General features: G+C 39.2%; 1 protein-coding gene across 4 annotated transcripts in view; it reads left to right on the top strand.

Annotated features, from left to right (window-relative positions):
- The first annotated feature begins 1,748 nt into the window (after positions 1 to 1,748).
- GOLIM4 (golgi integral membrane protein 4) overlaps positions 1,749 to 22,137 on the top strand; it is a 71,201-nt gene continuing 50,812 nt past the window's right edge. For 3 of the 4 annotated variants that reach the window (XM_054580351.1, XM_054580346.1, XM_054580353.1), the window contains exon 1: positions 1,750 to 2,562. In XM_054580351.1, coding sequence (XP_054436326.1) covers positions 2,376 to 2,562 — 187 coding nt within the window. In that variant the 5' untranslated portion in view covers positions 1,750 to 2,375. Of the gene's footprint in view, positions 2,563 to 22,137 lie in introns of all 4 variants that reach the window. The other variant, XM_054580342.1, reaches the window with a different exon arrangement.

Below are 22,137 nucleotides of genomic sequence, written 5' to 3'. Positions count from 1 at the left end.
TTTATTTACCAAAACAAGAGTTTTAATTCCTGTGGTCCTTGACTTACAATGCTCCTCGACGTGCCGAGTTTTGACTTAAAATTGTTCAGCTTCCGATTTTTCAACTTTAAGATGGTGTGAAAACCATATACATAATAAATTACATAAGATGCTCAAACTTTATTATGAAATAGGTTTTGCATTAGACGGTTTTGCCCAATTTATCTGGCATCTTTAGGTTAATGTAAATGTTCTGAACATATTTAAGTTAGGCTAGGCTAAACTATACTGTTCTGTAGGTTAGCTGTACTAAATGCATTTTTCACTTAGGATATTTTCAATTTATGATGGGTTTATTAGGACATAATCCCATGACAAGCTGAGGAACATCTGTGGTTAGTGAAATAATGTATTTGTACATGGGAACCTTTTGAACAATATACTGTAAGTTATTTATTAGGGAAAAGCACATGCCAAGCACACTTAGTTTTCATGGTAGTATAAATTTATGTCACAGGCTAGCTAGGTTGTAAATTCAGTTTATTTTATGGTTTTTAGCATCCTGTAACTTCAGAGCCAACCTAAAAAATTCTGCACCAGGGACTGTCTTTATGTTGTATTTGGCTAAACAGGCAAGCTCATTTTGAGTACTCACTGGCCTTTATTGATAGTGATGACTAAAATCCAGTTAGAATATATTAAAATTATGCAGTATGTAATAAATTCCAAGACACTACTGAGGCATTTGAGAAATAATTTATTTTCTTAGAATATAGGTCAAGAGCAGAAGCAATATTATTTATGCACAACCTCATTTTTTTCCTTCCTCAAGTACATAGAAAGAACAAATGCACTATGGATTTTCTTTGAAGAGGTTTGTGTTTACTGTTTGTTTTTCTTGTTTTTACTTAAGACACTTTGTTGGCCTTTAAAATGTAATTTAACAATGTAACTGATTTTTATTTTTTTGCCACCAATAAAGTAAATACATATGATGAAATAAATGCGTACTCATTTCAGCCTGTAAAATGTTTTTACATTATTCTCTTTGCAGCCAGAAGGAAAAATATGAGATCATTTCTTTCCCTTCGGCCAAAGGCAAGCTGATTTCTTCAACCCACGTGGACAGTTGAGCAGGAAGTCTAGCGCGCAAGAGTCTCCCGACTCGTGTCCTGCCATCTGCGGGCACAAACGCATTCACACTAGAACACTGGATGGGGCAAGAGTGTACTTGCAGCATCTCCTCTTCCTATATGGAGACTGTGCTGACGACGTGGCTATCCCTCGCGTCTATCGTATCTGCCCACTGGATAGGTAAAGATAGAAAGCGTACTCGGCAGAGTGTAGTTGCTCCAAACCATTCTCTCATTTATGTACAATGTACTCCTCTTCCCAAATGCGTTCCAAGTGCTGGATCACAGTCACTCACAGGCACACTCACACACGTGCGCACCGTACCTCGCCCAGCCGCAGGCCGGGACGTGTCCCAGGCGCACCCCAATCACCCTGCCACCAACTCCGCCGCCTCACCCCACCCACCCACACTCCACGTGGGCGCACCTTGGCGCCAGGCGGCCAGGCGACCCACTAGCCCCTCGGCGGCCCCGCAGTTGGAGGGAAGGCGCGGCCCTGGGGTCGGACGGACAAAGCGGGCGTCCAATCGAGCCCGGCACTGCCTCCCCGAAGGGAGGGAGGTGCAGCTTGGACGGGCCCAATGAGCGGGGAGCCCGAGTGGGACTTCCTCCGGGAATCCCGTTGGCCAGAATAGCGGAGCCGTGGGTGACACGTAAGTTGGGCGGGAGGCGGCGGCGGCCGAGGCTCCGCAGCCTCCTCAGTGATACCGGCCCGCCATCCCCCGAAGCCGGGGGAGCACCAAACCCGGACCCGTCACCCACCCCACCCAAACCCTCGCGGTGGCACCGCCTGGAGCCCGGGTCCCTTTGTTGGGCGCGCACCCCCTCCTTTTGGTGGCAACAAAGTCGCGCAGTGGGAACCGCCGCGAGGGGGCGGGGAGCGGCCAGGGCGGGACTCCGAGCGCCGCCGGGCACAGCCGGGCCAAAAAGTGGGGAGGAGGAATAGAGACAGGAGGCATCTGGGGATCCGGGCGAGGACATCCCGCTCAGAAGTATGCGGAGGGCCCCCTCCCAGGCCCCGGGACTAGCAGATAGCCAGCATCGCAAAAGTTTGGCGGCGGCTTCCCCAGCGGTGTCGATGGCTGTGCGTCCCACAGCGCGCGGGGGCTGAGCGAGAGCCACTTCCCCCTGGGCCCCGCTTTTGTGTCTGTCTCGCCTCTCCTCATGCTGCGTCCGGCCACCTCCCGCGGCGGCCGCTGCTGAGGCGCTCGCTTGGGTGGAGGGGAGGAGGGGACGGCCGCGGCGCGCGGTCCGGCTGGGACTATGGGAAACGGGATGTGTTCCCGAAAGCAGAAGCGGATCTTCCAGACACTGCTGCTGCTGACAGTGGTGTTTGGCTTTCTCTACGGCGCGATGCTCTACTATGAGCTGCAGACGCAGCTGCGGAAAGCCGAGGCGGTGGCGCTCAAGTACCAGCAGCACCAGGAGTCCCTTTCCGCCCAGTTACAAGGTATGGTTAATGGACCCACGAGGCCAGTGGCCAACTTTGCCCCACGCCCCCGCCCCCGCTGAAAAGTGGCTTTGGTGAGCACTTGGCACTGCGAGTGCCACCTCTGACCTTCAGGGACATCAGAGGCGAGCCCTGCAGGGTCTCTAGGTCCCCTGGAGTGTCAGGGGAGGTGACATCCCCGACCTCCAGGTTCCAAAGGCGGTTACCTTTGAAACCGGTAGCGCCAGCCACTGGTTCTGCTGGGCCTTGGATGGGAGGGTACACACCGTGTCTTTTACTCTAGCACTTGTCAAAGGCCCAGCTGCAGTCCGGGCAGGCAAACCACTAGCCGTCGCTCCGCTTCTGGCAGCCCATTGCGGAGGGGAATGGTTTCCTGGTTCTAGGTATTTGCTTTCCATTTGACTCTGTCAGTAGCCTAAGAAATGGGGGACTTGGCAGAGATTTCTCAAACTGTGCTGTTTTTTTCAAGAGAAATTAAACCATTGACCCAGCAGCCCAAGCTAATGGCCTAGTCAAATGGAACCTAGTCCTGCTAGTTTCCCTTAACGTAACAGGGTGACTTAAGAGATGTTGGATGTGTTGGAAAAGTCCATGCTACTACTGTTTATCATCCTTCAGATATGTGCTTTTTTAAAAAGTTTCTTTGTCTTCCTAACATTTAGTTCATCACTGAGATGGGGGGTGGGGGTGGGGTGTGTGTGTGTGTGTGTGTGTGTGTGTGTGTGTGTTTTACAATTAGCTGTGAGAAGTCCAAGAAGAGAAACATAGTTTTTCACTTTGCCAGACATAGCAAACATCACTTGAGCAAGATCTACAGAAAGACTCAAAGCCCCTATCCTCCTATTTTTGAATCTCATTTAAGGTAAATTTCAGAAACATAAATGATGCATGACTGCAACGTAAGCACCGTGTTGTCTTGTTAAGAACACAGTCATCCTATACATATATTTTGAAAGCTTTTACATGTACTTGTGGTTAGTTTTCAACACTTAGTCAGCCCTCTCTCCAACCAAAAAATAACAATAAAAAGCTGTGAACAGTGAAAGGTTGACAGTTTTTGTTCCTAACGCAAATATGGCTTATTTCATGTTACTAGGAGGATACAAGCTGAATAGATGTATCTGTCACTGTATATGTATACAAATATAAAACAAATGCCTTTTTGTTGCCTCAGATATTTTGAGTGTTTTCTAGTAAAAAAAAAAATTTAAGATGAGAGAAAATGATACACAGCTGATTGCTTGGTCTTATTTGTTCTTCCTAACTTAGCAGAAATAAAAGTATTTTTTAGCTTAGTGAAGCTGCATAGCCACAGGCAGTGAAAATGTTAGCTGGTCTTAGTTCTAAAGGAAAACCTGTTTCGATAGCCTTAACTTAGAAATTTTTTCCCCCTTAAACTTGTGGACATTTACCCATGAGTTATATTGTTGGTATTTGAAATATGGGTCTATATTTATTTACTTATTTATTTAGATGATATCAGCTGCTTCCCTGGGAAGTTCATTGCAGTTAGACCAAGGGAAAAATTTGCTGTCTACTAGTGCAAGGGCAGGCCTGGATTTTCACACTCATGGATGGAAGGGGCTTGTGTGGTGGGTTCCAGGAGGCTGGGGCCCTGGCCTCTTACTTTAGGAGACCCATGAGAGCAGACACTGTCATGTTTACCAGTACGTCCTCGGCACTGCACAATGCCTGACACTCGGGGGGGATTGGTATATGTATTTATTCAGTCAGCAAATAAAATTATTCTAACCCATGGTGAGAAAATTAATCTCATGCACTTTCATCTGCTTTCTCAGGCTTCACTTCCCTGTCTCTGCGTTGTGAAAAGCCAAACAAAGCAACAACAATGAAATATTTTGCCCAAGTAGTGCCTTTGCTTGAACGGCCAATGCTGGAACTCATTGACCAAGACCCTGATTTCTGAGTCATAGCTTTTATTTGCAGCATTCCATTTTGAAAAGCAATCTCAATTTCTGTTCTCCTTTTATTTGCCTTCTTTTGGTGGTAATGAGGGAAAGTGGTCGTAAGTGGTAACACAAGACCATTACAATACACAATGTAGTTTTGCAGCAGAAGAAAAAATGTTGTGGCTAGTTTGATTGAGCTGCCTTAAAGTCCATTCCTAATTCACTCTTTGCCATTTCCTCTTGAGTTGTGGTGCTACAGCAATTATAATGTGATTAAGCTTGAAGAATTGTTTCCCAAGCAGCCTATAGTCTCTTCCCTTTAAAATGGGTTCCCTATTGACCCAACTGCATTTATTTTGGATTTCACATCTTTAGGCCATTTAATGAAGATTTTTCTGACAGTATGCAAGTTTGCTTCCCTTTTCCAATGACAAATGACATTTTACTCAGTAGCGCTATATACTGCCTGCATTTGTTTGTAGGGTATTAGACTCTATTCTTAAGACTCGTTTAGTTTCATGAGATCGCGTGAGCTGGCTTGAATAAAGATCAGAGTCAATTATGAGTGACCGTCTTTAAAAAATATGATTCTTGAAATGTTTAATTAGTTTTGCCCTGTAATCTGATGGTATACATTTGTTAAGTGAGCCTATTTCGGTCCTCTTCAGTTTAAGAATGGGTTGTACTCCAGATCTTATTTTGAAAGTAGGTTATCTCTAATACCAGGTGCCTTTTGTAGTCAAACAGTTCCAAAGTAGGAGATGGTGGAGGTGACATGGGGAAAGTTCCAAGACTTGGCAACCCCCTCCACTAAAAACAAATGTCTGTGTCTGTCAGCCCATCAGCGTCTGCCATTCACACTGCACGTTCATTATGCTGAGGAGCGGGGCTGATGGTACTTGTTGGTGGCAGAGGCAGTGCTAACTACCTTTGACCAGCACAGTGTTTCCTTAACCTTTTAAAGTTTTAAAAACTCCTCTCAAGTGGGCCATGCACCATTCTCTGTTGCCTCTACACACACTGGTTCTCAGCTTTAACTGGCCATTAGAATGAACTGGCCATTAGAATTAACTGGGCAATTCCCAGGCCAATTAAATCACGATCTGTAAGGGGTGGAGCTCACTGAGCAATCTTCCCGTTGGAGCGTGCAGCCGTGGTGGAGAACCACAGCTCTGTAATCTTAAAACTGAACCAACCACTCCACGCAGTTCTTTACCAGCTTGGCTGCCAAGACATTTAAGGGTTTTTTGTTTTTTTTTCTTTCAGCATGTGATTCAGATTTTAGTCTTGCATCTTTTTATGTGAACTTGAGCCTCATTTTTAAAAAAATTTATATACTGAAGATTAAAATGACCTATTTCATAGGGTATTATGAGGATAAAATAATTAATTCCTATTCAGCTGCTAGCACACCTGGCACATAGTAGGTACTGCTTATTCAAGATTAGCTGTTACTATTGTCATGGTCCCTCTTTCCAGGTTTGTCATGGGTAAAATTTTGAAATTGATGAAATTTGTTTTTAAAGTTATCCACCCCCTTTTATTGTACTTACATGAAAGAAACTCAAAGAAAATAGGTGAACTGTTATAAATCTGAGTACTTTACTCTAGAGAAGGGATCTTTCTTGACAATTTAAACTCAGAGTATGGTTACTGATTAACTTGCTTATATGTCATTTCAGATTAGGAGAGGGTACAGTTGCTAGAGATAGGCAGTAACCTTGTGCACTAAGGTCTGAGAGAGAGAGAGAGCGCGAGCGAGCGAGCTAACTTTACATTTTTAAAAAGTAGGGGCAATGTGTTTCTCATTCTTAAAAACACCTTGACATTATTACAGTGCTCTTGGTATGCTCAGCAATGACCGGAACCCGTAAAGGAAAGGTTTATATAATGTTTTCTATGCTCTTGTTCCAGATAAGTGTATTACAATGATTTAATATTAAAAAAAATAAATTTGGCGTTTCTAAGGGTCATAATGTTATTTAAATGAGTTGTCTTTTGCATTATGTTCCCCGAAGAAGCAGGATTGTCTGCTAACCAGAGCATGAACACATTTTACTGTAACTAGCTACTTTGTTTTCCACCTACACTGAATTTTCGGGAAGGAAGGAAGGGAGGGAGGGAGAGAGAAATGAAGGATAGGAAGGAAGAAAAAAAGACTCCAGCGCAGAGCCAGGCCCCCCCTCCCCTTTTTTTTTAATTCTTTATCTTCAGTGCCTTGTGCCTGGCATATAGTAAGTGCTCAATGAATATTAGAACTGTGCCTTTGTGGGATTTTTCACTCTGCCTATAATAGGCTTATATACGGTGGGCAGTGAAGTGCAGTGGATAAGAACTAAAGAGCCAGAGTGCTTGGATTTGATTTCATGCTTTTTTTCCTTCTTCTTCTTTTTTTTTTTTTTTTTTTTTCCAGTTGTACGATCGTGGGCAAGTTATTTAACTTCTCTGTCACTCATTTTAATCCTATGTAGTAATGACGATAATAATGCTTATAGGTTGTCATGAGGATCCATAGTGGTCGCTTAGAAGGCTGCAGCTTACATTCTGGACTGTTGGGGAACCTCATGTGCCACAGAGTAGTTCACAGACCTCGGTAATTTAGACTAACATGGGTGGGCATTGCATTGTAAGTATATTCCTTTTTAAATACAAAGTTAGGACATATAACCGTCAATTAGATATTAACTAGTAAGTAAACATTTTCACCGAAGCACACCTTGCAGTTAAAAGGAGATATTTATCAAGCTGTTTTTGTTTCATTCTGTTGTGTTTAAAAAATGGAACAGAAATACTTTCTAGGCTTAGTAGTTTTTATTTGTATGGGTTCTACCTTAAAACCCATTTCCTGAATAAAAGATAAAAACTTATAGATACTTTTGAAAATTTTCCCAATTAATTACTCTTGAATATATATGCTTTGCCAAAATATTTGATTCCACACATTGTGTCTGCCTTAGTTACTATCCCTGTAAATGGGAACATGCCAATACTGGTTAACCATGTAAGAAAATTGCTCATTTTCTGTGAGCCTTTACTCTAAGTACCAGGTGGGCTGAAAACTTTACCTTGAATTTTTTTTTTTATTCTCCCCTGCCTCCAAGTACAGTTTCTTTTAGGGCTGGGGCCCAAGACTAGGTTTCAGTGACTTTAGGAAGGAACGAACTGGACTTGGGGAAATGATGACTGAAGCTGGCGTGGATCAAACTGCGAAGGATTCGAAAGAAACCAGAAAGGAGAGAGAGAAACAGGGACTAATAGTAGTTTATGACTTTTCCAAGCATTGAGAAGTATTCTTGCTTACATCTTTATGTCTTGGAAAAAAAAGAAGAAAACAGGGACTCATTAATGCAAGGAGAGTGGATTTGGCATCAGATACAATTTGAATGCAATTCTGGTGTTGACCAGTAGAGCGACCTTGACTAGGGCAGCTAACCTATCTGAACTTGGGTTTCTTCATGTTTAATTGGGGATTACAGTGACTCTTGCCCACTTGTATGGGTTAGAAAGAGTACACTTAAAGTGAACAATATGAATCCTTACTTATTAGGTAACCAGGACTCCTGTTGCTGGGTTAGTACCAGGCTGTTGATTTGGCCACCGTTTGCTTCATCTAGTAGGTATTAGTGTTATCAGTGGCGTCCTAAATGTGGCTCTTTTCAGAGCCATGTGCCCGATTTAGTTGAAGCTTTTCTTTGATTGAAGATACTCTCACTGTCTTTTCTAGTGTTCTAACCCTTTTAGGGGGTTTTTCAAAGACCTGAAAACGCCTCACATGGTTGCAACTAAGTGTTGTTCTTTTATCACTGAAGACAAAATATTTTTGCTTCTTTGGCCAGTCAGTGGTTTGTGTTCTGTAGCTTTGGTTGGGAGTGACAGTTTTATGTGTAACGTAACTTTATTATAAAAGAAAATTGGTAAGCTGTATTTTCCTCTCAAGCTACTGTTATTTGAAGTGAACTTATTGATAGAATTTTGCCAATTTATTTGAAAGAATTTATTTTAAATACGTAACATTTATCGGGTGTTTACTGTGTTCAGATACTGTGCTAAGCACATTACAGCATCTTCTCATTTAACAGGGACACAAGCATTTTAATGTGAATGAGCAATATGAGGCTCACAGGGGTTAATTAATTTGCCAGTGTCAGGGTGGAATCTAATGAAACTGAACTTTGAACCCTAATGTGGCTTCCTATTTTGTGTTCTTTCCACAGTACTCCATTGCCCTCAAAGTTATTGTAGTGTCTTGTAACAATGTTACTGGTTTTGAGAAAGTAAGTTAGGTGTGTGGGTTGTATGAGGATTCAAAATAAAATTTGGAATCAAAAGTCAGGTGTGATTATTTGATTTTCAAAGTGTAGGACATTTGCTTCTGTTAGGAAGGACCATTTTGGTTGATACTGAGTTGATTTTAGTTGGTATGCAGATGTTGTATAAAATAACATCAAATCACATAATAAAATAATGTTCTTTTGAATTCCCTTTCAGTATGTTCTTGACAAGGCAAATAGAAACTTTCAATTTGATGCAAGAAGCTCTCTCCTAGATAGAGGTGCTCATTTATTTTTTTCAAGGAGAACAGATTTCAGATAGCCAACAGCCTGATAGCTAGAATTTAATAATTGTTTTGTTGTTTTATTACATTTAAATTTTATAGTTACCATCCATTAGTGCCATGTAAGTCAGATTTTTTTTTTCCCAATGTATTAGCATAAAGTTTCCTTTTTAGAAGTTTATTTTAGGGGAACAGGTGAATATTTGGCAACCCATGATACCTGCACAAGTTTTGTGTGCATAAAGTAAGAACTCATGTTTGGAGTACCTGCATGTCTGAAGTTTAGGAATACATTAACTGTTCAAATCTGATATGAGCACTGAATTTTACATTTAAGAAACCAATCCTGAGCCTGATGAATCACTCACCACATGTCTCGAGCTAAGCACAGAGCCCACATACCTTGAGTTCCAGTGCACTGTGCTCTGCTCTCTGTGGAGGCTAACAGCACTCTCTTCTTGGTGAGGACAGAAATGGGCATTGCTATTTTTAACAATGCTATGTATTTCTGAATGGCGTATTTGTGTTCTTTGTTTTTATTGGCCCATGGTTGCTTATCCAGGGGACATGCCAGTCATTGCCCTTCACTAATGACCCTCCCTAAATAACCTCATAGCCTGGAGGGACATGGGCATGAAATAAATTGCCCTTTATAACAGTATGACATTTAAAAAATATTGCTTTAACAATTTTTCATATATAAAATGTCACAATATGTTAGATAGTGAATAGAAAAGTAAAATATATGCCGTCATTCTGAAGGATGAGGCAGTATAGAACATTTTGAATGGCACCATTTCCTTTCCTTTGAGTGTAAGTGAATTTAAGAAAAATCTATGATTGTTGTAGGAGAGTTAGAAATTTCATTTCCCATTTCACATCCCATTTAAATCCCTTTAGGTGGAATTTGTGTTAAAACAACAAAATCTGCAAATCAAGATATTTAAGAGAGCTTTGACCTTGTTTGTATGCTCTTGACAATTGCTTGATGCTGTAAAATAAATATCCTAAACATAGATTAAAATTGGGCATCTGGTAATTAGTTGATTATTTAGTTTGGTTAATGTGGAACAGTTTTTCAAGTTTTACATTGATAAGATTTAATATTATGAATTTATAGTTTTTATTGTGTCGATCTCTTAACCTATTAACAAACATTTCAAGGGAATTTTTAAAAGGACTTTATAACTTTTTTAAAGGTTTGATGCTATAAAACATGTTAAATTGTACTGATGTCAAACATCACTTTTATTAGAAGATGAAAAATAAATTCTCCTTACTATATAGGTGAGTGTCTGCTCAAAATCCAGAAGCCATCCAAGTTTGATCTGGGTGTAGGTGAAGCTCCTTGGGTATAGTTTTTCAAGTACAGTTCCTTTTCATCTGTAGATCTGTGAAACTAAAGAGTCAAGTTTTCCGACCTCAACATATGACAGTGGGGCAGTTCTAAGATATTGCCACGTTCTTTTTCAACAAAGCAGAACATCTAAGGTACTCATATGTAGGAGTCACTGGTTCATAGCAGTTTTGAAATCCAGCTGGGCAAATGGTCCTTGACTAAATTTTCATGTCTGGGAATAATTCTCTGTGGCTGTTGAGTCTACCATTTGGCTATTGGTTCCACTCTCTGAGCCATCCTTCCTTTTTCATGAAAGATAGTATGTGCCTGCAGCTGAGTTTTTGCAGCCTGCTTCCTACCAATGGAACTTTTAAGATCTATGGCCTTTTTGCAAATAGTACTGTCTCTGTCCCTTTCAGTCCAAACTGGTCATTTCTATTGATAAAATTCTCTTGTTGGGCTTCACTCTGTTAGACAAAAACCACACCCACATATTTCTTGGAGATAAATCCTTCTCTACCTTCTGCTGAGACAAAGGAGAGACAATTTCCTTTAACTTTCCAAAGGCCTATTGAAAGGACTTGCAAGTCTCACTCAAACTGTTCCTATGGTCTGACTGAATAGCACTCTGAGACACTACATTTTTTCTAAGGTCTTAACAAGGATTTCAAAAGCCATGCCCTTGGTCTTGCCTTTAGATCATGTCTTTTTCCTGACAGTTCCCTGAAATTGACCTTTGGAAACTATTTCTTAATTTTAGCATTGTTTGCTTTTTAGAGAAGCTGAGAATGCTCAAAGCCATCTAGTCCTGCCTTCTCTCTGTTTATTAGTCCTTCCCTCAGTTTATCCTCTTACAGTTTACTATAAGTAACAAGAAGAAACCAGGTAGCATCTTCAACATTTTACTGGAAAATCTTAGCTAAACCACCCAGTTCATTTTTTACTTCTCATATAACTGCAAGCAACTGCAGGTCACACAACTGTACATAAATATGCATATTTTTAAACCTTCTATCACTACATAATTTCCAGCATCCAATAAAATTTCTTCACTTTCACTTACACCTTTATTGGCAATCTCCTCAGAGTCCAAAATTCTGTGGACACTGTGTTCAAGGCACCTTATCCTCTCACTCACATGCCTCTTAAGTCCTACTACGCAGTTCCAGAGCCGCTCCCACCGTTTAGGTGTTTGCTACGGCAGCACTTCACTTCCAAAATCTGTATTAGCTGCCCTGTTGTATAACGTATTTTCCACAAACTGAGCTGCCTTAGAACAACCAATTCTATCTTATAGTTTCTGTGGGAAGGATAACTGAGCATAGCTCGGTGATTCTCCCAAGATCTATCATGAATGTTGCATGATGAAGCTGCTGACCGGGGTGGAAGTCTTCTCAAAACTCAACTGGGATAAAAGAATCTGCTTCAGAATTCACAGTGTGGTTTCGTTGGCAGGCCTCAGAAGGTCTGCTTTCAATCCCACTCTTCTGGGCCTTTCTGTAGGACCTTCCATAGTGCCAACATGGAACTTATAATGTGATAGCTACCTTCTCTCAGGGTAACAGATCCAAGAGAAAGTGTGTAAGAACCCAAGATAAAAGTGAAAGCATTTTAATTAGCTAATCATCTTAAAAGTGATAAAACATCTCTTCTGCCATATTCTGCTAACTACTCTTGAATCACTAAGTCAGCCAACACTCAAGAAAAGGAGTTTTGTGAAGATACAAATGACAGAAGATGGGGATATTTGAGGGACATCTTAGTAGCTGCCTACCACAAAGTGAGAATGTCATTACTTTCACTGTTGGCGTATCATTACCTAAGTCCTCATAAGCTAACATTTATTGGACACCTGCTATGTACCAGGCACTGTTCTAAATTGTTTTCTTGGATTATGCTACATAATGCTTTTGAAAAAATGTTTTGCTCCATATTAAAATGTGACTTACTATTTAATTTGAAGTATATTAGAAAGAAGCGGCATTTGAAATCATGGCCTTCAGAAGGAAATTATCTGGTGTTTAAGCTATCTGACTTGGAAGAATTGAAATTAAAAGTGAGTTCCAGGTAACTTTCTGTAGTATAATCCCAACTAGTAGGTTGTCAAGAGAAATCCCATAGTGCAAGAATCTTATCCTTGGGAAGTTTCAAAATCTGTTGACAAAATACGAAAATTTCCCACTCTTACAAGGGACTCTTCACTGCCAAGTAGCTAGGAATGCAGTGCAGTGTGTTAGTTCATATAGGATTTTCACATGCTTCTGAATGTTCCTTCTGACTTCATAGACTGCAGTCCTTGGTGAAGACCTTGGTATTTGATAGTCAGAAGATAATTTTTATAGAGTTTTACTGGTCTTAGATAAAAATATTTTATTTAAAGAAAGAGCATTAATTGCATGACAGGTAATTTCAACTTGTTCATTCATCCTTACTTTAAAAGTCAAGTTTAAAATATTGTAATATGTGAGTTTGCTTTTGTGATATTAATAACATAAAAAACAGAGCATAAGAGCATATTATGAAAAAGTCACTAAATGTTTTCTGAATAACTGTAACTCCAGATTCATAGTTTGATCTCACTTTTCTAAGCATATTTTAGTAATTAGAAATGTATGAGATAAATATTTCTGTTTTCCCTTTGACTCTCCTAAACATATTTCTATAAGAGATTGGATTGGGAAGTGGTTAGAGAATGTTTTGTCAACGTGTTTGAGGCCGTATTCCATTCAAGAATGAAAGAGAGTTATGTTTCATCAGCGAGAAGTTACTGCTGAATTTCTGTAGAATCAGTGATTGTCTTTCTGCCCTACTTTTTTTATCTGTGTGGGCGCCCGTTGCTGCCATGATGTTCATTGTTACTTTTTGTTACTGTGGACTTGTCTTGGTGATGCTCATGTGGATATCATAAGTCTCCTGTGACATGTGGTTTCTGTTCTCGGTCCCAAAAACCAAAATGGCAAAAATTCCCTACACATTGCACAATACAGTGCTAACCTGTACGGTGTGGTTCTTAGGAAGATTCACAGATTACATTTTTTTCATATACCTTTTACTCCCTGGGTTGATTACAGTCCATACGGACTGATCTAAAGGATGCTTTCTGTCGAAACCATCCAAGGAAGCAGCAGCTAACATCCAGACACCCTAAGAAACTTCATCTGAGGGTCCCACGGTAGCACCACTTTGAGTAGAGGCTGGCTTTCAAAGAAAGACTGCTTTGTTTTTATTGTTGGCCTCCAGCTGTTCTTAAAGCTGCCTCCTGCCCAGCAACAACTCATTCCTGAGACCACATTGTGGGTCTTATCTGTGACCCCTTCTTCCTTAAGGGTGGCATTTTCAATTTGGAATCTACGGGGGTCCATGAACTAACTGCAAATATGTGTCACTTTTGTGTATGTGCCATTTTCCAAGACAGAAGCCATAGCTTTTATCAAATTTTCAAAGCATCAGTGACCTGAAAAAGGTTAAGAACCACTGCTTTAGGGCAAATTCCTCTTTCTGAGGTACTTTTAAGTCCACCTTGGAATTTGACCTCCCCTGATCCCATCCAGCGAACCCTTTCGAAAGTGGTTCAGTTTGTAATGGGGTGGTAATGGTTACTACTATTACCCTAAAACTCCAATCCACTCCACCCCCTCAAATTTAAGAAGAATTCTGATTAGGGACCTAAGTGACTTTTAATAGTTGCATCCCTAGTATCCATTAGTGATTGCTTCATAAATAATAAAAAGTGCCTTGCAATTACATGAGGAATTTATACTTTTCAAATTGCTTTATATTCATGATAATCATTTGGTCCTGAAAACAACCCTGTGATACAGAGTAAAGCAAAATATGCTGTATCATGGCCAGTTTAAATTTGGGGAGACAAAAGTCACATGTAGCAGGCCAGTGACATGCTCGAGATGAATGCTCAGACCACTTGAACCCTATCTCTGGGTCCTGACTCATCCTCAGTTTCCAAGGCTCCCTTGCCCTGGAACTATAATGAGGTTTTTAACAGTATTCGCAGAACAGAGTTTCTGACTTTTTCTCTCAGAGGGAACTCTATCCATTTCAGATTCTGTCAAACAGTTAACATTCCCAGATGGTGACTCATCTGGACTAGAGAACTGGTCTCCTTGGAGTCTACCTGCCAGCCCATGGAGTCTGTCTCTGTGCCCCTGGAAGGTGCTGACGGCAGCTCAAGCTCCTACTTCCTGCTTCACCTCTGTAGCTTCCCACCCTCTGTGGCATGTATATTTTGTCTCTTTTTTGCATCGCACATGCCCTGGAGGATCTAGGCAGGCTCCATGGAGAATGGGTTTCAATGTATTAAGAGCAATAGTCACTGCGGTGAACTTGGCTTCACTACCCTTTCCATTTATCTCTCTGGCACGTTGTCCTTGATGCAGAATTAGGGGGCTTGAGTTGTCCCTTACCTTAGGATGATTTTTTTTTTAGACTCCTGTGCATTCGGAGGTATGGACCGGGCTTAAGCTCACACTTAGGATTCTGCTCCTTTCACCATAGCCTGTCACCTCCTGATAGCGTCTATAGCTTCATCCTGACTTTAGAGGGGGCTTTGAAGCTCACCACTCAACTGATTAACTGACTCTCCAGCTGTGTTTTTTGGTTTCCAGATGTAGAAGTCAAATCACTCCTGAATAAATCATAGATTTGTGGAGCAGGAAAGAATGTTTGTAGGACCCAGATTGCAAAGAGCAGCATATGGATATCTTTTGGCTTGGCCCACACAGTGCTCTGAAAAATTTCACAGTAGTTGTCTACAAGGGAAAAAAGAAAGATATTTTATGTAAACATCCGGATTTCCGACTTTGAAAGTCATAAGATCCCCGGACACTGGGCTGCATTCCTGCGTGGTGAAAGGCTCCGATTTTGAATGGAGCAGGTGGGCTTCAGTTGGCAGAAATCCTCACTGAGAACTGTTTATCTTGTTTAACTTCTCTAGTTTATCAATGAAGAAAGTGAGCCTCAGAAAGCTCGAATGACTCATCGTCTGTGCTGTCCAGTGTGGTAGTCACTAGCCCTGTGTGGCAAACGGGCTTAAGTGCAGCTACTTAAATTTAAATTTTAACTAATTTAAATTTAAAAGTTAAAGTGTTGTGAAATATTTTTCTGTTCAAAACTTTATTCTTTTGGTGACACTACATTTCAGTGAGCTGTTGTGTCGAGTGAGGTATTATTGGTGGATTACGGTATACATATACTTTCTAATTTTTTTATTTGTGACTGCTAGAAATTTAAAAGTTAGAAATGTGATTCACAGGGTATTTCCATGGGACAGCGCTGACCTGACAGAGCTCACCAGCTTGTGGGTGGCAGGTGTGATGTTTGTCAGCAGACACCCACAGTTCTAACCATACTTTTTCCCTATGACTGTAGTGGTACCCAATGTTTCTTCTAATTCTCAAAACCTTTTCACTATAACATATAATCTCACAAACTCCTGTAGGAATTTGTTTTTCCTCATTTTTATAAGGTGCATAATACAGAAGTGATTGTATATAAAAGAAAATTTAACTTTGTGTATTATCAACTATAATATAATAAAGGTAATTTAAAAAATAAAGTTAGTATTCATGATACATATGGCCATTTCTAATTTTTAACACAGTCAAAATAACATATTTGACTTTGGTACATATGTATAGGATATGTAGTCTAAAATTAGTTACATATTGTTGCTTTAAAACTGGACAAAATTACTTCTATTTGACAAGATAAGAATCACTCTACCACAATGAAACACTGGACATGTGAATGCCCAATCAAATCTAACATTTCCTTTTTTATTTTGACATTATAGTTCTGCCCCACCTCCGGAAGATAATCACCATTGATTAATTTTGCCTGTTTTAGTAATTTACACAATGAAATCAAACAGTATATACTCTGGTGCCTGGCTTCTTTTGCTTAACATTGTGAGATTGACCTGAGCTGTTAAATGTAGTTATAGATTATTCATTTCTATTAGTATGCCTTGTATAAATAAGTCTATCACAATTTATCAGTTTATCCATTCTACTATTGACAGACAATTTGGATAATGTCAGTACCTGCTGCTATGTTCTTTTGTCTATTTTTTTCAAGGACTAGCAGCTCCTTAATATACTCAATGACTAGTTTGAATAAAATAATGCAATTTAAGGACTGTTTTGAGATCACTTGCAAATTTGTTGCCTTATTATTGCCCTCTGCTAGTGCTAATTTGCTAATTTAATATCCTTGTGCAGCCTGTCTGTATGCACTAGTCTATTATTAGTATAAATTTAAAAATATGACCAAAAAAAAAACAACCCTAAAACTTAATGTTCAAAACACAAACATTGGTATTATTGTTCAGCCAATAATAAGCTGCCCGAGGGACCGCCCAGATATGACCTGGCTTGTTGGTCCTCCCCACCGTTATTCCTGCTCATTTGCTACATTCTTTTTCCATTTGCATTGTGTAAAGGGGTCATTTTTACAGTAATTAATTACTTTAAAAGTAGAAATTATAAATTACTTTAAAGTAGAAATGATAACAGGTCCAGGTACTGCCTTTTGCTAAATTTATTTCCTGAAACATATTCACAGCCCCCATGGTTAGGGAACACTGCCTGTCACTGGGAGGGCCCAGAGTATAACTGAACATTCAGGAGGAATATTATGACAGTAATTCAGATACCTGGTGAGGGCTTAAGCTAGCCTTTAGAGTTTTTCTAAGTTACACTTTTGTGATTTATAAATTCTGAGCTGCTAGCTTAAGCGAACAATAATGAAAATAAGAATTACATATAGGGACTCATACTTAGAAATTTGTTGATACACAGTAAATTTTACAGTGTAGTTTGGCTTTATTGTATATAAATGGCAAAAAGGGCAAAATGTTCTTGGAGTTGATCCATGAAAATCTCCTTAATATTGTGTTTATAATCTGTGATCATTGAACTTGTGTTAGGCTACAGTTTGTCTTCCTATAAATTATGCTAGGAAAAAATTAAGTAATAAAATATATGTGTAAACAAAAATCTATCCCACTTTTTAAATGAACAGGTTTCTAAATACTTAGGAACATAAAAAGGAAAGATATTCTCCTAACCAAAGAATTAATGGATGATTCCTATTTAGTGATTCAGGCAGGCCCTGCAAGTATTAATACTCAAAAGCAATACAGGGAATAGACTGGCAGCCTCAGAGGGGAGAGGGGTTTCATGACTGGGTAAAAAGGTGAAGGGATTAAGCACAAAGAAGAAAAAATTCATAGACACAGACAATAGCATGGTGATTACCAGAGGGGAAGGGAGGCCGTGGGGGTAGAAGAGACCGTATAGGGGGATAGTGATGGCAGAGACTTGGCTTGGGGTGGTAAACACAAAATACAATATACAGATGATGTATTATAGAATTGTACATCTGAAACCTATATAATTTTATTACTAATGTAACACCAATAAAGTAAATAAAAATTATACTTATTGAACTCTTCTTTAATTAAAGAATTTTACTAATTTGTACTGACTCCTCCTCCCAACCCTAGTTAGTTCACGCCTGGGAGGTTTTAAGGGAAGCTATTCAGAAACTGCTCAAAAAACCAGACAAGTGGTTCTGGATTACATCAAATATTTAAGGAGGTACTTTACTTTTAGTTCACTTGCAGGACTGTTAGGTAAATTGTAGAAACATCTGAGGTTACAAAATTATAACTTGTGTTTCTTTAAACATTTAGCCTTATTCTCTATATTATAGTTTATTTCTGGAAATTAGACTTCAGTTATAGAATGAATTTCTTTCTGTGACAAATGTTTCTTAAAAAATCCTTTATTGAAAAGATTTCTGATTGTTTTCTAAAATAAAAGATTGCCAAAGAAATTACTATTAGTATAGATAGGTAAATCAAGAAGATGCGGTATGATGAAACTAATATTACATTGGTAGCCTTATAAAGTACAGAGCATCGATATATTTCAAAATCTCAGTGCTTTACAATAATAAATATATTCATGTTCACAGGTCTGTAGTTTGGCTATGGCTTGGCCATTGTTGACTGGGCTAAGCTGGGCCCAGCTCGGCCCAGCTCGCCTGGACCTAGGCATAGACAACAGGTTTGTCGTCAATTTCAGGCAGACTCCAAATGCCTTCTTTCTAGGACCTGTGCTGAAAGGATTTCATCTACCTGGGGTGCTCTTCTCAGGGTGGATCACAGGAGCACCAGAAGGCGAGTTTTAACGTGCAATGCCTCTTAAAGCCTTGGCTTGGAACTGGCTTACTGTCAGTTTTGTCTACATCCCATTCACCCTGCAAGTCATGTGGTCAGTCCCAGCGTTAATGGATTGGGATGCAGAAGAGTACTGTGCCCACGATAGTAAACACAAGCGCATGAATGGCAGGATGTGGACATGTAATTACGAAAGGGTTGATGAACTTGGAAGGACGTCCCCATCTGTCATAGTCAATTGCAGAATTAGTACAGTGTGAGATGAAAGAAGAAAACTTACTTTATTTGAGGAGTTATTTTATGGTGATTTGATATAGACCTTTAAAAAGATTAACACTGAATAGTATGATTTTAGTCATATTTGTGTGGTCTTGGCAAAGGGTATGAGTTTATAATGAACAAACACTTAGCGTAAATTCTAAACAAAGGGCAATAAGTAAATATGTTCTGTTATTCAACACACTTTTCCTGAAACACCTACTGTCTAGAGACTTCTGTGTGTTATAAACTGTGTAATACCAGTGCTGGTATCAAGAGAGAGAATGTAAAAAATGTGCCATTAAAGTTAAAGGCCTTTCTGTTGGATTCTTATGACTCTGCTTTCTCAGTAACACAGAATAAACAGAACTTCTCTGTCAAAGTATTTCAACATTTATGATGCTAATTTTAGCAAAAGCAGACATGACAAAATATAGGATTTGCTTTTATATACTAGCTTATGTGGGTAAAATAGACAACTAAAACAATTTAGAACATGAGCCCATGGATAGGTTTAGGCATTTAAATTTTTTCGTAGATGTCTCATAATACTCTTTTTCTTTAGAAAAACATGTTGCATAGCCACTGATTCTTTTGTTAAAAAAAAAAAATGAAAAAAATTCATTCCATTAGTGTTTACTGGAAGGTTACAACACCTGCTATGGCAACTACGTATGTTTATATCCAAGGCCTTGGGGGAAAAACTGTGGGAAGTTCCTAGAGGCGGATGCTCTGGTTGTTCTTTTGTTAGTCTGTTTTTTTAAAACTTATCTGATTTTAGGCATTTCTTTAAAGCACCCTTACTTTTCAAGTTGTACATTGATTAATTTCCTCTTTTTAATATGTGATTGTGTGTGTATGTTGTGACTAGTCAGTTATTATATTGGCCTTCTTTAGTAAGATAAGCTTTCTTTTTATTTTTTTAATTATAAATCATGTTTATTCTGTTACAGTTGTCTCAATTTTCCCCGCTTTCTCCCTCTCCACCCATCCCACCCCCCCTCTCCCACAGCCAATTCCTACTCTGTTGTCCATGTCCACGGGTCATTCATACATGTTCTTTGTCTAGTCCCTTCCCCTTCTTTCCACCATTGTCCTCTTTCCCCCTCCCCTCTGGTCCCTTTCAGTCTGCTCCATGTTTCCATGCCTGTGGTTTATTTTGTTCATTATTTTATTTTGTTGAATAGTGTCCAGTTATAGGTGAGATCATATGGTAATTGTCTTTCATCAACTGGCTTATTTGACTTAGCTTAATATTCTCCACTTCCATCCATGTTGTCGCAAAAGGTTGGAGTTCCATCTCTCTTTCTTAAATGTAGATTGATTTTATTTTTTTTAAATGTCAAAGTTAATTATAGAACATTTAAAAAAATTTAAAACCCTTATTGTCACCAATTAAACCAACATGACATCAGCACAGAAATAATCAAGTAGTTCAATGAAATACAATGAACATTCTAGAGACAAACGTATATATCTGAATAATATATGTATGATTCAGTTGATATTTCAAATCAATGTGGAAAATAAGGCTTATTCAACAAATAAGGTGCATGGACCGCTATTACTTGAAATAAAACAAATATAGAGCCCTATTTCACACGTTATACAAGAAATATTCAGCTGAGTTAAAAATCAATATGTAGAATCTAAGGAGTTTTAGGAGAAAATACAAAATAATATTTTTCTTACCCTGAAGTAAAATATTCCAACCCAGAAGCTATAAAGTAAATATTGAAAATAGGACTATATTAAACATTTAACTATATAGTAATATACATATAAAAAAAGTTGAAGGACAAGGAATAGAAAAGTATTTGCAACACATCTAAAACATGGTTAATAGGTTTTTGTTTCTTGTTGTTTTGGTTTTTTTTAGGGGAAAAAAGTTCTACAAACCTTTAATCAATAAATGGGAAAAGAATACCAAAAAGTCATTTAAAGCTTTTTTAAAAAAATAGAAATAGGCAAGAAATATACTAAAACAGGTTTAGTTTCAACAAATAGTAAAAGAACAATTAAAATAACATCATTGTCACAATCAGATTAATGAGTATTAAAAATATTGGTAATATCAAGTATTGGCAACTCTAAAAGGAACTGGGTATTCATAGAAACTTTTTCTTCATCTTAAAGCAGTCCCTTTAGCATATTTTGCAGTGCTGGTTTGGTGGAGGTGTATTCTTTTAGCCTTTTGTCTGGGAAACTCCTTATTTTGCCTTCCGTTTTAATTGAGAGCCTTGTTGGGTAGAGCAGTCTTGGTTGCAGGCCTTTGCTTTTCATGACTTGGAATATTTGTTGCCAGTCCTTTCTGGCTTGCAGTGTTTCTGTTGAGAAGTCAGATGTCAGCCGTATCAGGACTCCCTTATATGTTACTACCTCTTTCTCTCTTGCTTGCTTTAAAATTCTCTGTTTGTCTTTGATATTTGCCATTTTAATGATGATGTGTCTTGGAGTGGGCCTCATTGGGTTCCTCTCGAATGGGATCCTCTGTGCTTCCTGGACTTGTGTAACTTTTTCTCTCCTCCAATTAGGGAAGTTTTTCATCATGACTTTTTCAAACAGGTTCTCTATCCCTTCCTCATCCTCTTCTCCTTCTGATATCCCTATTATATAGATATTATTGGGTTTCACATTGTCCTGCATTTCCCTAAATGCTTCTTCATTCTTTTCGAGTCTTTTTTTCATTTTCTTGCTCTTTCTGGGAGCTTTTTTCTATCTTGTCCTCCAGCTCGCTGATTCGATCCTCAGCTTCATCTAGCCTGCTTTGGATTCTTTCTACTGTGTTCTTCAATTCAGAAATGGTATTCTTCATATCCTCTTTTCTCTCATTGATAGTTTCTATGTCCTTTTTCATGCTGATCTGGTTTGCAGTAAGTTCCTCATAGTTTCCCTGTAGTTTTTGGTAATTCTCTCTGAGCTCACTGAGCTCATTGAGCTTCCTTAGAACTGTTGTTTGGAACTCAATATCTGATAGTTTACTTGCTTCTATTTCATTTAGTTCTTTTTGTGGGGATTCCTCCTTTCCCTTTGAGTGGGATGTATTTCTTTGTCTTTCCATTATTTATGAGACACTTCTCTTTTGCTTCTGCTTCTTAAGTTGATCTGTCTTGATTTCCTGACTTTATGGTGTGAACTTCTATGGTAGGAGACCGCTGTTTTTACTTTCTAGATCTGCCTGTGATGATGTCAGTTGTTGACCCTGCCTGACCTTAGGCAGCCTGTTCGAGACTTCCAGGAATCTACTGTTTGTGGCTGTCTCCTTCAGCTGTTAATCTAGTCATTCTGCACTCAGCAGGCTGCCTTAGACAGC

This window comes from Pteronotus mesoamericanus, unplaced genomic scaffold (genome assembly GCF_021234165.1).
Source record: "Pteronotus mesoamericanus isolate MK-2021 breed Mesoamerican mustached bat unplaced genomic scaffold, CSHL_Meso_final contig_116, whole genome shotgun sequence".
Lineage (NCBI taxonomy): Eukaryota > Metazoa > Chordata > Mammalia > Chiroptera > Mormoopidae > Pteronotus > Pteronotus mesoamericanus.
The sequence above is the reverse complement of the archived record's forward strand: the minus strand, read 5'-3'. Positions and strand labels throughout refer to the sequence as shown.